General features: G+C 49.0%; 1 protein-coding gene across 1 annotated transcript; it reads left to right on the top strand.

The window, feature by feature from the left end:
• The first annotated feature begins 5948 nt into the window (after nucleotides 1–5948).
• Nucleotides 5949–14635, top strand: LOC131569168 (serine/threonine-protein kinase PAK 3-like). Its single transcript, XM_058821391.1, has 9 exons — nucleotides 5949–6081; nucleotides 7883–7946; nucleotides 8640–8688; nucleotides 9456–9568; nucleotides 10222–10339; nucleotides 11022–11121; nucleotides 11522–11718; nucleotides 13056–13193; nucleotides 14552–14635. The coding sequence occupies exons 1-9, from the start codon at nucleotides 5949–5951 to the stop codon at nucleotides 14633–14635; spliced, it is 996 nt and encodes a 331-aa protein (XP_058677374.1).
• Nucleotides 14636–15613: the final 978 nt, after the last annotated feature.

Genomic DNA, 15613 nt, shown 5'->3' with positions numbered 1-15613 from the left:
TTGGTGGCTGTGACTTAGAACCCCTCTGTCGCTATGAAATGTTACGACTTTTTCCTTAGAAGATGTGGTGGTAGCTGTTAAAAGAAATGAGGTTCTACATGATAGGTACCGGGCTGTCCCTCATGCTTCTCTCTTGCCACAGATGACAGAAGCAAGAGCCGTCTCTCCCCTGGCTCCCGCTGCTCCTGGAGAAGAAGCCAAAGAGGAGCAAAATGAGGTGGATGACAACAACCCTCCAACGTTGTTCTCACCGCCCTATTCCTGACCTGTAAGTGCCAGTTGTGTGTGGTGCTGTCTTTAGTGCAAGGCAGAGCTGCAAGTTTTGGAGCAGCCAGCACTTTGCTGTTGCAGGCTGAGGATGCTGGGCGCTGGAGTCCTGCCAGGAGCTAGGGATTTCCTCCAGGCAGCCACCGCACAACTTGGCCTTTGACCTGTCATGTTGAGGCCGCAAAGGGCTGGTGCCTCTGGGAGAGCATCTGGCAGCTTGGCTCAGGGAAGCTCTATGTCTTGGCTTCTGCAGTGCTATGGCCAAGAGCAAAGGAGGAGGTGCTGGAGGTGCCAGGGCTTGGTTTGTTTGTTTTCCCTTTATGGCAAGGTGTGTTTGGCTTGTGAAAGTGGTCTGCACTTTCCTTGAGCAGTTCTTCACTGGTAGAGTCTAATTTGGGCACACTGTCTTTTGGCTTTTGATAAGCTGCAAAGGGAGGATTGTGTTGTCCATGCAGCTGTGGGGGGCCATTCTTGTCCCATGTGGAAAAGGAACAAAGTGCGGATTTGCGACGCCTCCTTGTCAGGCCAAAAGCAGAAGCGGCCAGTTTCTGTTGGGGCATATTTTGGTGTAGTCCGCAGCTTTAGCAAGTGCCTTGGAGCCATGAGTGCGGGTTAAGCTGCAAGTCCTTGCCTGCTGTCTTGTGTTTCTCGGAAGAGGTAGACCATCTTGCAATGGTGCCTGCTGTATCTGAAGTGAAATGGGCACCATTGTGTCTGGGGAGCTGCGTTGCCCAAAAGGACGCAGGGCTGGTGGTCTTGAGTAGCTGAAGATGAGGCAGCGTGTGGCCAGGTGGCCAAGAAGGCCAAGGGCATGGTGGCCTGTGTCAGCAGCAGTGGGGCAGCAGGAGCAGGGCAGTGAGCGTGGCCCTGTGCTGGGCAGCGCCGCGGCCACAGCTGGAGTGCTGTGTGCACTGTGGGCCCCTGGGAAGCAGAGAGTCATTGAGGGGCTGCAGCGTGTGCACAGAAGGACAGGGGAGCTGGGCAAGGGGGTGGAGCACAAGGCCAGTGAGGAGGTGCTGAGGGAGCTTCAGCCTGGACAATGGGAGGCTCTTGAGGCACCTCCAGGCAGACTTCCATCAATCCCTGCATGACCGTGCTCAGCGCAAGGGCCGTTTCAGTGCCAAACATGCCATCACTGCATCCAAGGGCTTTAGACTCTGGAGTGGGTGCCACTTCCATCTTGTGGTTTGTGAGTTTCCTAGGAGGAGAAGCCCTATACATTTTCTCTTTTTCCAGCAAGTAGGGATGCTTCCGCAAAAACTTTCCTGTCCTTATAGGCACTGGAAGGGATTCTGAGCCCTTTTTACTTTTCCATATCTGCTAAGCAGTTGCAAAGACCTTGCTGGCTCTTTCCTACTTTTCCATTTCAGAGCTTTCAAGAACCAAAAGCTGCCTTTTGTAGAGATAAATTTTCCTGCAAATAGCCAGGGAGGAATATCGAAGTCATAGCCATGTGCTGTTTTTTTGAATGTGCCCATTTTAATCTGGTTGGAGTGACTTAGAATGCCATTGCTAACAAAGTTGATGATTTCTCCTTAGAAGAGGTGGCGGTGGGTATGAGGAGAAACAAGGTTATAGGCATCAGGTAACGTCGTGTCCTTATGATTCTCTCTTGCCACAGGTGAGGAAAGCAAGAGCCGTCTTCCCCCTGGCTCTCTCTGCTATTGAAGAAGAAGCCAGAGAGAAGGATAATGAGAAAGACGACCACTGCCTTTGTCCAGCCATGGTCAGACCACGGCCTGCTCATCATTTCAAGAGAGTAAGTGCCCGTTGTGGGGGGCGCTGTCTTTAGTGCAAGGCAGAGATGCAAGTTTCTGAGCAGCCAGCACTTGCTGTGTCTGGCCGAGAATGCTGAGTACCGGAGTCCTGCAGGACGTAGCCATTTCCTGCAGGGAGTGACAGCGAGAAATTGGCCTTTGACCTGTCCTGTTGGGGCAGTGCAGAGTTGGGGGCTTCAGCTGTGCTTCTGTCTGCTTGGTTCAGGGAAGCTCCATCTCTGGGCTTCTGCGATGTCATGGCCAAGGGCACACATGGTAGTGCTGGAGGTCAAAAGGCTTTGTTTGCTTCTTTTCCCTTTTTGGAAAGGTGTCTTTGGCTTGTGGGAGTGTTCTGCAGTTTTCTTGAGTCATTCTTCACTTGTAGAGACACTGTTGGCCCAGCTGTGTTTTGGCTTTTGGGAAGGTTCAAACACCAGATGGGGAAACTTTCGGCTGATCTGTTTAGTGGTGAAGAATGAAGCTTTGGCAAGTGCATTGGAGCCAAGAGTGGGGGTGATGCTGCAAGTCTTTGACTGCTGTCTTGTGTTGCTCAGAACAGGAAGGCCAACCTGCAGTTGTTCCTGCTGTATCTGAGGTGAAATGGGCACCTTTGTGGCTGCGGAGCTGCATGGGCCTAAAGGACGCAGGCTTGCTGCCGGCCTTGAGTAGCTGCAGATGAGTCAGCGTGTGGCCAGGTGGCCAAGAAGGCCAAGGGCATGGTGGCCTGTGTCAGCAGCAGTGGGGCAGCAGGAGCAGGGCAGTGAGCGTGGCCCTGTGCTGGGCAGCGCCGCGGCCACAGCTGGAGTGCTGTGTGCACTGTGGGCCCCTGGGAAGCAGAGAGTCATGGAGGGGCTGCAGCGTGTGCACAGAAGGACAGGGGAGCTGGGCAAGGGGGTGGAGCACAAGGCCCGTGAGGAGGTGCTGAGGGAGCTTCAGCCTGGACAATGGGAGGCTCTTGAGGCACCTCCAGGCAGACTTCCATCAATCCCTGCATGACAGTGCTCAGCACAAGGGCTGTTTCAGTGCCAAACTTGCCATCACTGCATCCAAGGACTTAAGATACTGGAGTGGTTGACACTTCCATCTTGTGGTTTGTGGGTTTCCTAGGAGGAAAAGCCCTGTTCATTTTCTCTTTTTCCAGCAAGCAAGGATGCTGCTGCACCATCTTTTCTGCCCTTATCAAGCTCTGGAAGGCATTTCGCACCCTTTTTTTACCTTGATGCAGATGGAGCATTTGTGTTTCCAAGCCTTCATGCATGGCCTTAAAGATCACTTTGGGTTTAACACTGTCTCTGTTTTTCAACAGCCCTGAGAATCACTGTGTGACGTGTTTGCAAATTTAGCCCGAGGTCAATGTCCTTGCATTCCATCTGCTCCTCAGAGATCACAGAAACTGGAAGGGGCTGGGCTGCATTTCTATTCCAGCCACTTTAGCACTGTCAGTGTGGTTGAGTCCAAGAGAACTTGCCCGAGCACAGATGCACAAAGAGTGCAGTTCCCACTGCAATGCTCTGGGTCTGACTCCTTTCCATAAGGACCTACAATCTCCACATTCCCCAAGAATGTGCTTTTTTGAGGAACAGGAGAACAATTTCAGGATTGCTGCTGATCGGCACACTGGCTACCAGGTTTGATGTGTGCAGCAACAGAGAGGGCAGTAACTGGAGATTATAGTAGTGAGATCTATCTGTCTATCTTCCTACCTATCTATCTATGTAACATTTACATAACTGAATCTTCCTGGCTCTGGCCCAAGGCAGTTGGGGATGCAAAGATCACCAAAAGCATCCCTTCTGGAGAGGATTAGAGACATGTTCCCTCGACCAATTCTGAGCAGGCAGAGATGTTTCCCCCTCCAGATATGATGGTTTTTCCATTCAGAATTGTTTTCCTCCTTAGGCTTTTTGTGTCCTGATGTCTCCTGTTAATTCTTTCAATTTCTGCCTGTCCTAGAGAGGTGCAACAATTCCATGTTTAGGTGGTGTTTGGTGACTCTGGTCATACATGCCATGCATTACATGACACATGGTTTCCTTCACTGGCTTCCTCAGGGCTGTGTAAGTGCATTCGTTCATGGGACCTTAGGAGAGTGTCTTTTTCTGCTGGTCAGAATTCTCAGTTGACAGAAGAGGGACTTTGGTCTTCCTCCATGTACTGAGGTGGCCATAGAGGCTCTGTGACCTCCATCAGAGATCTTTGCATGCATCCTCATCTCCTGAATGACCAGGTTTTCTAGCAAGAGAGTGGATGTCAGAAAGGCAGAAATGCTGGTGCAGGCCTGAAGAGAACATGAACTCCAGGAGTGTCTCTCACAAGGGCTGAGCTCACCCAGGATGCCACCTGCAGAGCCAGGATGGAGCTGTGGGACATGGTGGGGTGTCAGTCACTACAGAAAGACAAACAGGACATGGCAGAAGCAGAGGGAGGCCCTCACCAGACCCTTGAGAAATGCCACACCTTCCCTGTCAGCTGCCTGAGAGGCTGTTTAAGCTTCAATCCCAGATGGCCCCTGATTATAAGGCCAGGGTCACTTTGGAATCTGTGCCTCCTCTCGGGCAGAGAATGACCCAGCAGAGCAGCAGCACAGTGCTTTTGGAACGTGTGAGCCCAGCAGTCTTTGAGTCTTGACCCACAAAGGTCATGTGGGAAGTTGAAACCCATCTTCTCTTGCTTTCTGTGCAGGTGCTTCTAGAGAAAGAGCAGGAGCAGAGTGCTTCATCAGAGATGCCATGCCAGACTCAGGGAGAGCTGTGCCCAGCCCGAGAGCAGGAAGAGCAGATCAGGCAGCAGGTGGAAGAGCCACAGGAGAATGGCCAGGTGAGCCTGACTGGCCAGGAGACAGAGGGAAGGGCAGGAAGAGGGGCATAAACCAGAGCTCTTGGGACTGGGGAGGCCAGGAAGTCCCACAGGCACTGAAAGCACAGGGCCTTGGAATTTGCAGAGATCAGCCCTGGGACAGGAGGTTTGCAATGGAAGCAGATGTGGGGAGGGAAGCAGAAAGAAGTGGCTGAATAAATGTGATTTTGAGGCTGCAAGAGGAAAAAGCTGAGCTTGATGGCAGCTCCCAGTCACTTGCTCTGCATTTGTGTGCACAGAAGATCAAGGCAGAGCCACAAGCAGAGCTGCCCGAAGCTCAGAGTGCCATCATGGATGTGAAGAGAAAGAACAGGGAAGACATGGGAAGAATTCAAGAGGAGAATCTCCATCAGCACAGGAGCCATCAACAAAACCAGGTGAGTGAAAGAGTGGCAGCCACTCCACTCATGAAGTGTCCTTTCCCTTCTCCTTTACAGTCTATCAAAGGACATGTGCAGGCAGAGCTGCAGGACTCTGAGGCTAGCAACAGGGCAAGGGAGAAGAGGCTGGAGGAAGAAATGAAAATTGTCAGAGAGAAACTTAATCGCCTCCCTCAGGCTCTAGAATGAGTGAAAGTGGGATGCAGTCACTGCAGTCACCAAACTGGTGGTTTCTGCCCTTCTTGCCTTTCCACTCAGAGCAGCAGGGAGTGGGGCCATGCCTCTGAGTGCGATCCTGCTCTAGTGTGTATCACAGTCACTCTGAAGGACATTTCCTGGTGTGCTCAATCTCCACTGCTGCTCTGTTCTTCTGGCCTATTCCTGCTGTCCTTATTCCTTCAAGTGTTTGTACAGTGGAACGTGGTGACCCAGATGGAGGACTGAAACAAGCTGTCTGTATCCCTTGTCAATCTCTTCTTTGCCTTTCCTCACAGTCAACGACTCCTGGCTGACAGGGACAAGCTGTAGTGTCTGACTGCTTTGTTCTGTTTGACTTGAGGTGCGAGTGTTGACATCTCACCGGGCAGCCTGCAAAGAATTCCAGCCAATGTCTGGCAATGAAGGGCCCCAAGTTTGGAGTGAGGCACAGGAACAGTGCCCACCAGAAGTGCTCCAGGTCCAGCACATCATGGGCTCTGATCCTGCTGCCGCAGCAGCATCATCCCAAGGAAGCCTTTCTGTCAAAGCTCGGAGCTCAAGCTCGGGCAGTTACTTCATCTCCCTGAAAGAGGAGACTGAGAAGAAGCACCTGGAGATGCTGGGTACGTCTGGGGTGTTTCTTGTCTGAGGGACAGTGTGTTGTGGGCAGGTGTCAGCAGAGCTGTACCAAATGCTCCTCCTGAGTTTGGTGTCACAGGGCCATTTAGGACTCCCCAGAGGAAGTGCTGTGCTCCGAGGCAGCGAGAGAGAGCTCTGGGTGTTCCTGCTGCCTCTGAGGGCACCTTGGACTGGCTTGGGTTTGCCTGAGCTTCTCTCTCTGCTAAAGGTTGAAGCAGGGGATGTTCTGGGATCAACAGAAGGCTGTGACCTTGCAAATGATCTAGACAAGTCTCGTGTGCTAGTGCCAAACTGAACAGAATTTTTACTTTCCTAAATTCTCCTTAGACTCCTGACTTCGAACCAGTAATCAGAGCAAAAAACTTCACAGAAATGGACTGGTTTTGGAGTTTTGTCTTTTTGGTTGGGGACTTTCTTTTTGGGAGTGGGGCCATGTTTTTGTGTTGTTTATTTTTTGTGGAGGCCTTTTTTTTTTTTCTGTGGCGGGTTTTTTTTGTGTTTTGGGTTTTTTCGGTTTATGGTTTGTGGGGCTTTTTTAGTGGAGTTGGTTTTTCTCCATCCTGAAAGCACCCTTCTGCCCCATGTCTTACTGATGGCATTTTTATGACTGCTACTGTTACCACTACTACATCTGCAGTTTATTTTGACAAGAATGCTATCTTTTTGTCAATAAGAACTATTTTGGAAGGACAACAGGTTACAGGACAAATAGAGAGCAAGAGATGTTTTCCATGTGCCCCCAAAGAAAAAAGCGATACTTTTGTAGCAACCTTTATTTAATCTTCTAGTTTTATGCTTATCAAGATGAGTCCAAGAGACGCATCCAAGTGGCATGATCAGATAAAACTGTACTACAGGCATTTCTCAGGAGAGAGCCTCCAGCCCAGCCATGGTATATTCCTCAGATCCATGGCACTTTTCCATACCCAATTCCCACTCTTTCCCATGACTGTTAGAATCCTACCCATTGGCCCAAGCCCTGCTCAGATCAGTCTCCAGGAAAACACATCAAGTCCTTTGTGATTCTGCAGCACAACCCAATGAATCTGCTTCTTGCCTGTAACAGCTGCCAGTGCTGTGCTCTCAGATAAGACCTGGTGGGGCTGAGACCAGAGCCCAGTGGATTCTGTGTCTGCTATCACCTGTTGGGACAAAAAGGGCACTTTTTGCCCACACACACCCTCGGTGTGGCTGATCTCAAAGCCCATCCTGTCGTGTCCTCAATGGGGGCAACAGCTTGTAAGAGGCTCAGGCTTGCTGTGGCTTCTTCCCACTGCTTGCCAGTGCTCATGCTTGGGCTTTGCCAGCCTTGATGTGCTAGCTGCCCTGCCCCTGAGGGCTGGAGGGACTGCAGAGGCTGCAGCCTTCCTTAGCTGGGAGAGGGGCATCTTTGAGCTCAGCCTGCTCATAAACAGGTCAGGCTCCTGATGCTGAAAGCCCCTTTGGGATCAGTTATAGCATGAGCTGCTCTGGTTTACAAATGGAAATAAATTCCTTTGGCCAACTGCTGAAAGGGTGGGGAAGATATCCTTCTCTCCTGGGAATACATCTCCCCATGCTTTATTTCCTGTCAAGAGAACTCTTCAAAGGACTGTACAAAATCAGTCTCTGTGCCAGCCATCTGCACTGCAGGGCTGCCTGTCCTGTTGCTGTTGTGGTTGTGGTTGTTGTTACCCAGCTGACCACAAAGGGCTCAGAGCCCCAGACAGTGGGGCTGCCTTTTGTATCTCCTGGAAGCTGGGATCTCTGCTTTAAAGTCACCATCCCGCATTTTGTTTCCCTCAGAGAGAATGGTGAACCAGGAAAATCCCTTTAGGATATACACCGAAATGGAACACATTGGCAGCGGGTGAGTCCAACCACAGTTACTCCTGCACAGCCATGGCCCAGGTGTTTTTCTGGTGGAATGTCTATCCAGTGTGAAGTCAGGCCAGCTGCAAACATGTTCACACACTGGGGATAAGATGACCCCATCTCTCAGTGCTGCTCAGAATTTGTGAGTGTGCTCAGAAGGCATTGTCAGAGACATCTCCGTGCTGCCAAGGTCTTGCCTGCATCAAGGAACAGGACGTGGAAGATCTCCTTGTGTCTCAAGTGTGGGACAGCTCTGTGTTAATTTCCTTAGCATTTTTGTATGTCTCCAAATCATACTGCCCCATTAATGAGAAAAGAAGAAACTTGCTTGCCTGAAAGAGCAACCTAGCCTCTATCAAAGCTGTGTGAGATAACAGTTCCCAAGAACATTTCTTTCCCCTGCTTTGCAGAAGGAAATACTCTGTGGTCAGGATAGGAACCACACAGTTTAGAAAGCGAAACCCAAGAGGAATGACTAAACTCACTTTAGAAGTTGAACCCCAGTGCTTCAGAAACAGGCCCAGTGCCCATGCACTGGAGGAGAGGAAAATGCATCATCTGCCTTCCGGCAGAGCCCTCCTGCCTCCCGCAGGTTTTTGACACTTCCAGCAGACATCTCCTGTGTGGGCTGGCTTTCACTCTAGGAGCTGAACAGCTTCTCCTTTCTCTGCTTCTGTTTTGTTTCTAGGGGTTTTGGACAAGTGGTCAGAGCACTCAACAATGCCACAGGAGGAGAGGTAAATGTCAACAAGCCCCACAGACTCTGCTGCACATGAGGGCTTTCCCCTCTGGTGTGAGCTGTGGTTGGAGCTCTGGGCAGAGCTGTGCTGAAAAGGCACAAGAAGCACAGACTGGTGCCAGCCTGCACAATACATTTGGGACTTTGTCCTCCTCAGCTGCCAGAAGGAAGGCACGGAGGCAGCGGTTCCTTTCACAGAAGGACGTGCTCACTCACTCTCCATTGCTAAAACAAAGGTGGTGCCTTAGAGCACCTCACTGCTCTTTGGGGCTACAGCTTCAGAGTCCTGAATTCTTATTTCTGGCTGCCAGCAAATCCATCTGAAAGCTACTGGTAGTTCCTTAGCCACCTGCAGTGCTTCACTTGGGAACTGCACGTAGGGAGAGATCTGCAAGGTGTCCCTAAAAGCCCTAAGCCATGCCCATAGCCCAAGATGTATGCACAGAGTATTAAGGCATGGATTACTTCTTCTGAATCCCAAACAAAGCAGCAGAGAGTGTGGTCAGAGGTTTGTGGGTGATAGCTGAGACACCACTGTTACCAAGTGGACAAGGCAAAACGTCAGTGGCCCCACATGTCCTGTAACTGTCCCCCAAGGGAGCAGAGAAATGGGCTGTTGGAATGTCAGTTCCTAATTACTGCAGTGCCTAATCACAAGGCAGTTTGGCACAGCTCAGCTGTGTCATTGCAAAATCACTTGCTCCATGTGCGTTGTCGTCTCGTGCCACCAACTTCTCGAGTTACTGATTTTTAATGTCATTTTAGGTGGCCATAAAGAAAATACATCTTCAAGGACTGAGAACGAAGGAACTAACTGTTAATGAAATCATGATCATGAAGAAGTGTAGGAGTCCCAGTGTTGTGAATTATTTAGACAGGTGAGAGGTCATGGTCTTATCCCATCAAGGGGCATTTACATACAGCAAACATGAGAGGTTAAAAATCCACTTGGTCAGTGGCAGAAAGTAGACCTGTTAATTTTTATTTATTCATATTTCTTTACTCATCTCCAATGGATGTGAGGAGAGTGCATCTTGTCTGCATGAGTTTTCCCTGCCACTTGTCGTTTGAAAATTATTCCAAAATTATTGAAACCTGGGTCAGCTGTATCTTACTAAGTCAACACCCTCAGAGTACATTGCCTCCACATTTTTTCGGGATTGATTTTTTAAAGTTTCTTAAATGCTGATGAACCATCCTAAAGTGGATTTCTCTTAGATCGTTGCCCCTCTTTGTCATTGCTGGGCATGCCAGGAAGACTTGGTGCTTATTTCCAGAACCACCATGCCTGACAGGTTTTTACCTGGGCTGTTACTAAACTGCATTTTTCACCTGCTGGCCATCTAAGACATCTCTAAGACATCTCCTTTTTCACTGCTGTGCCTTTCTCCTCCAGACTGCACAGACTGCAGATTGTCTATTCCTTTGATTCTGTCCTAGTCACAAAGGCACCTGGAAACAAGAAACTCGGAAGCAAAACATCAAGGTAGTCATGCATGTTTATCTCCCCGGCCTTGTTTCCTTCTTTCAGCTACCTTCTGGGTGAGGAACTCTGGCTGGTAATGGAGTACATGGATGGAGGCACCCTGAGTGATGTCATCCGCAAGACCTTCCTGTCTGAAGACCACATTGCAGCCATCAGTCGGGAGGTCAGCAATCCCATCTGTGCTTCTGAGGCCTTGGGCAGGATTGTCTGGGAACAGGGGCTCAGAACAGGAGTGATTTCATGTGCCAAGCTTTGTTTCTGTGTGGCTGGTATGCTATGGGCAAGTAAAAGCATCTCAAGTGAAAGGCCTGCCAGTGGCCCTGCACTCACTGTACTCAGTGCCAGTACTCTTATCTCCTACTGTTGTACTCTCGCTCCGCCTCTTGTATTTGCTGTTCCCCATCTTGCCTCGCTAAACTTTTTTCTGTCCTCACTGCATTCCTTGCCTGTTAAAGCAAAGGTGCTGGTGGCAGGATTTGAAACAAACAGCAAAGAAAAAAGTTAGACTCGATTCTCTCAGTCCTTAGCTAAGAAGGACAGAAGTGCAGCCAAAATGCTCTTTGCTTCTGAGCACATCCACTGCAGCAGGAGTCATCCTGGCTGGTTTGCAGGGGAAAGTCTAAAAGAGCAGGTGCTGTTGCTCTTTCCAAAGCTGACATGCCTTTCCTCAGAAAGGTCCTGCTCGGCAAGTGTTGGAGCAGCAAGCTCTTCCTCTCAATGGCACTGTGTTCTGCCATTACTCCCCATTCCCCTGGAGCGGGAATCTTTTAGATTCTTTGTTTCTTTCTCGTGTGATGAAATCACATCACTCATTTTTGCCCTCCTCTTTCTCTTTCCTCTCGCAGTGCCTGCAAGGACTGGATTTTCTTCATTCAAACAATGTGATCCATCGAGATGTTAAGAGTGACAACATCCTTCTCAGAACCGATGGCTCTGTCAAGCTGAGTCAGTAGATTCTTGGTCAGGTGCAGCGTTCCAGGGATGTGGGTGTGGGGCTGCTTGGAGTGACAGCCAGCTCCCCAAAAATGGTGCTGGTGGCAGCGCAGGGACACCCACTGTGAGCTGAGGGCGCAGTTGCCACGTGCACAGAGATAGGACAAGGAACAAGAAGTCAAGAGTAGTGTTATCCTGTGTGTGTCCAGGAAGAGGGAGGGAGCTACAAGTCTAAAGTTTCCAAAGAACAAAAGCCACTGCTGGAGGCAGTGTAAAAAATCAGGGGATTTTTTAAGTTGCCATTGTCAGGAGATTCAACAGCACATTTTCAAACCTCTACTGGGGAATTCTTTTGCTTGCTTTCCCAATTGCACAGAATTAAAATAAAACCAGTATTTTTCTTTCTCCTCAGCTGATTTTGGCCTCTCTACTCAGCTCAACTCTGAGCAGAGCAGACCGTGCTTGGTAGCCGGGACTCCTTGGTGGATGGCGCCTGAAGTGGCGACAGGTCAACCATATGGCCCCAAAGTGGACATATGGTCTTTTGGAATTGTGGGGATTGAAATGTTAGAAAAAGAACCTCCTTACTGGGACCAAAGTCATGCCTCGGTAAGCAGCAAATACTCACCGATCCCACTGTCTTTCTCACCTGTCCCATTCCCTGCATGCCATTGGACAAAATCCCATTGCCATCTGCTGGAACTACTTCCACCAAGGTCCCCTCTAAAAATGTCCCTGCAACACATCAGCATCTGCTGTAGATTTGGATACATCAGTGGTCGAACTCAAGCCTTACCACATGCAAACAAACTCCATTCTCAGGAAACACTTTCCTTTGGGTTATAAGTGGTTCCAGTTCTTTTGTCTGTGGAGATGGCCCCAGAAAAAGGAAACAAGCATCTTAGAACTTCTGTTATCTTTCCATAAATGAAGGAAGGAAACCCAAACCCAACAAAGTTTCTAAAACTGTAGTCTTTAGAGGGGAACCTAACCCAGTGTGCAGTTTCTTCTCACTGGGAAACATGCCTGCAACCTGGGCATGAGTGTGTAAAGGCCACTGAGTCTCTTCTGCTTCTTGTGCAGTGCTGCTGTACTGCATTTAGTGACCATGTTTTTTCACAGCCCAAGGCACGTTCTCTGTGTCACCAAGCCAGAGCCTGGTGATGTGGAGAGCCTGCCAAAACCTCCCGTTCGTTTCCTGGCACTTTCTGAGATGGGCCTACCACTAATGCATTGACTTGAGTAGCCAAATGAGCAGAGGGTGACCATAGGGATGGCACCTCTCCTTCTTCTGACCATGACAATTTTGTCTTTTGCTGCAAAATGGGAAGCTGCAATTTTCAGACTGCTGAGAGACAGAGCTGCAGGTGGCACCTGTGTGCCCAAGCAAGCATTTCCATCCCAATACACCGCAGCAGGCATCTTAATGTGGCTGTGTTGAAGATGAGTTTGTAAATCTTTATTTCCTTACCTGGGGATTACCTGATGGATTTTCTTTCTTTTCTTCCAATTCCCATTGTTTTCAAGAACAGCACAAAAAGCTTGATGAGTTTTGTTCTAAGGCACGTGTGCTTAAAGGACCAACAAGCAGTGCAGAGATGCCTTCCATGAACTAACCCTTGAAATTAGTTAGTATAGCACAGTCCCTCTTCCATAAAGCCTCTAAAACTGGTATGAATCCTCAGAGAAGTAAACATGCTTTTGCTGATGTAGTTCCCACTAACTAGGTCAGTCAATGAAATCAGCTGCCAAGGCAAGATCTGTGGGATGGTGGAAAAGCTGTGGCCGCATCAGGGTTTGGATTTTTGGTTGGGAAAGGAAAGTCATCTCTGGGTCTCTGTCAGGGCAGTAACTGCCACTGAGGAACAGAGGCTAAACAAAGGGATCTGGGAGAGCCTTAGAGATGTGAAAGCAGCAGGTGGAGCCTCATGGGTTTTTTTCTCCAGGCTCGACGCCTGATAGCCAAAGTAGGGACCCCAAAACTGCAGCATCCCAAGCTCCTCTCAGCTTTGCTGCGTGACTTCCTGAGCTGCTGCCTGCAGAGAGATGAGGAGCAGCGCTGGTCTGCCAAGGAGCTCCTGCAGGTAAAATGTGAAGGGGCTGCAGGTGAAACAGGCTCTGAGGGATGGGCTCCTCCTCCACTCAAGTCCAAGACATCAGATGAGCCCTCTTCTTCCTCACTTCCACTCTTGGGGCTCTTCAAATGAAAATGGTGAGGAATCCTAGACTGGGCTGGGCTGGCAGGGCCCTCTAAAGGTCCTCTGGTGCAAGTGTCCTGCAATGAGCAGGGACATCTTGAAAGAGAGCAGGTAGCTCAGAGCCCTTTCCCACCTGACTTGAAATGGTTGCAGGGACGGGGCACCTACAAGCTCTTGGGGCAACCTGTGCCAGGGTGGCACCATGCTCCGAGTAAACAAGTTCTTCCTTAGACCTACTCTGACTTGATCCCCATTTTGTTTAAAAATATTCACCCACATCCTATTGTAATTGGCCTAGTTAAAAAAGATGTCCCCCACGTTCTTCAAAGCCACTCTGAAGTCTTGGAAAGTGGCAATAAAGTCTCCCTGGGGCCTGTTCTTCACAAAGCTGAATAACTCCACCTCTCTCTACATTTCCTGAGAGGAGAGGTGCTCTGTTTTCTGTTTCTGTCACGCTCTTAGTTTTTTAATTTGGTGCTGTGTTCAGTTTTACCTAATGTCAAAAGAATTGAAGTAGAGCAATGCAGGGTACAGAGACATGAAATGGAGGTGCAGGAACCCAAGGAAGCCAGTCCCAGCTGAGCAGTCAGAGATTTGGCTGTGGGCAGGAGGGGCTGTGGGGGTTCACTCTGAGCCTCTGAGGGGCCCTGGTTTGTGCCCCCCAGCCCACCCTTAGAGGTTTCTGCCACAAACAGAGACAGCCAGGAGGGACTTGTCCCAGCCCCATCTGCTGCCTGGCACCCTCAAGCAGACGGGAACTGTGCCAGGGTTGCTGCCAGGTTGTGTGGCAGAGTGGGAACTGCAGGGCCCAGTGCCCCTGGGCTGGCCCTGCTGGGAAGGAAGGTGCCGACCAGCACACAAGGGGCAGGGCATGGAAAGGTAGACACTGCTCTGTCTCCCTGCGGAAATCAGCACAGTGCCTGTCTTACAAAGAGAGGGACCAATGAGAGGCTTTGGAGTTTCCTGAAAAGAAGAAACTCCAAGGACAGAAAGCACCATTTCTAGAGCACTGGCAGGGCTAAAATCTCAGCAAGATGAAGACACCTGTATAAATGGGTGAGTGAGATTCTGGGCCAGGTTTGCCTGTGATGGCAAAATCCTGCACATCAAGATGGAGGTGTAGACGGTCCCATTGTTCCTCTTCCTGCATCCTTCTAGGGGCAGGAGCAATCCTGTGAAGCACTGAGCTTGGAAAGTCATGGTTCATTGTATTTTGTTGATTTGGTTTTTTTCCCTTTGGGCAGCATCCATTTGTAAGATATGCTGAGCCTGCGTCCAGCCTGGTGCCACTGATTGTTGCAGTGAAGAGGAAGGAGACAAAAATGTGACAATCACATCAGGACCATTTATTTATTCCTAAACAGGTTTAGAGTAGGATTGTAGGTTAGGACTAGGATTAGGATTAGATTAAGGATTAGGATAAGAATAAGGATAAGGATAAGGATAAGGATAAGGATAAGCATAAGGATAAGGATAAGCATAAGGATAAGGATAAGCATAAGGATAAGGATAAGCATAGGCATAAGGATAAACATAAGGATAAACATATGGATAAGGATAAGGATAAGGATAGGCATAAGGATAAACATAAGGATAAACATATGGATAAACATATAGATAAGGATAAGGATAAGGATAAGGATAAGGATAAGGATAAGGATAAGGATAAGGATAAGCATAAGGATAAGGATAAGCATAAGGATAAGGATAAGCATAAGGATAAGGATAAGCATAGGCATAAGGATAAACATAAGGATAAACATATGGATAAGGATAAGGATAAGGATAAGGATAAGCATAGGCATAAGGATAAACATAAGGATAAACATATGGATAAACATATAGATAAGGATAAGGATAAGGATAAGGATAAGGATAAGGATAAGGATAAGGATAAGGATAAGGATTAGGGTTAAGGTAAGGGTTAGGGTTAGAGTAGGATTGTCTAATAGGACTGCAGAATAGGATTGAAAATCAATAAAGTTTCTGAAACCACAACTCACCTTGAAGATCCCCTTCCTTCTCACTCTGCGAATGAACTCCAGAATTCCATCTGAATTGTCTGTTGTTTCTTAAAGGAGGAAAGTGAAACGGTGTCTTTGGTATGGTGTCAAAGTGGGGAAGGATCTTCTTCAGTCATCCTCTCCAGACCAGACTGCCTTTGGAATATGGCCCACTGGTCAGTTTTTGGCCATCTTTGGTACTTCTATTTGAGGCAGAAAGGACAATGGCATTTGCAGGCAAAAGCAAAGGAAGAATGGGGCAGCCCAAACATCTTATGCAGATGCAGGCCTTCAGCTGTGACT

Source organism: Ammospiza caudacuta, chromosome 29 (genome assembly GCF_027887145.1).
Source record: "Ammospiza caudacuta isolate bAmmCau1 chromosome 29, bAmmCau1.pri, whole genome shotgun sequence".
Classification (NCBI taxonomy): domain Eukaryota; kingdom Metazoa; phylum Chordata; class Aves; order Passeriformes; family Passerellidae; genus Ammospiza; species Ammospiza caudacuta.
Note: the sequence above shows the minus strand (reverse complement) of the source record. Positions and strands in the feature narration are given on the sequence as shown.

What these genes read in the sequence shown, in the direction of transcription:
- LOC131569168 (XM_058821391.1), top strand. Translation starts at nt 5,949, where the DNA reads ATGGGCTCTGATCCTGCTGCCGCAGCAGCATCATCCCAAGGAAGCCTT. An exon ending in ACAATGCCACAGGAGGAGAG is followed by an intron (nt 8,689 to 9,455) that starts GTAAATGTCAAC and finishes ATGTCATTTTAG; the next exon opens with GTGGCCATAAAGAAAATACA. An exon ending in GTTGTGAATTATTTAGACAG is followed by an intron (nt 9,569 to 10,221) that starts GTGAGAGGTCAT and finishes TCCTTCTTTCAG; the next exon opens with CTACCTTCTGGGTGAGGAAC.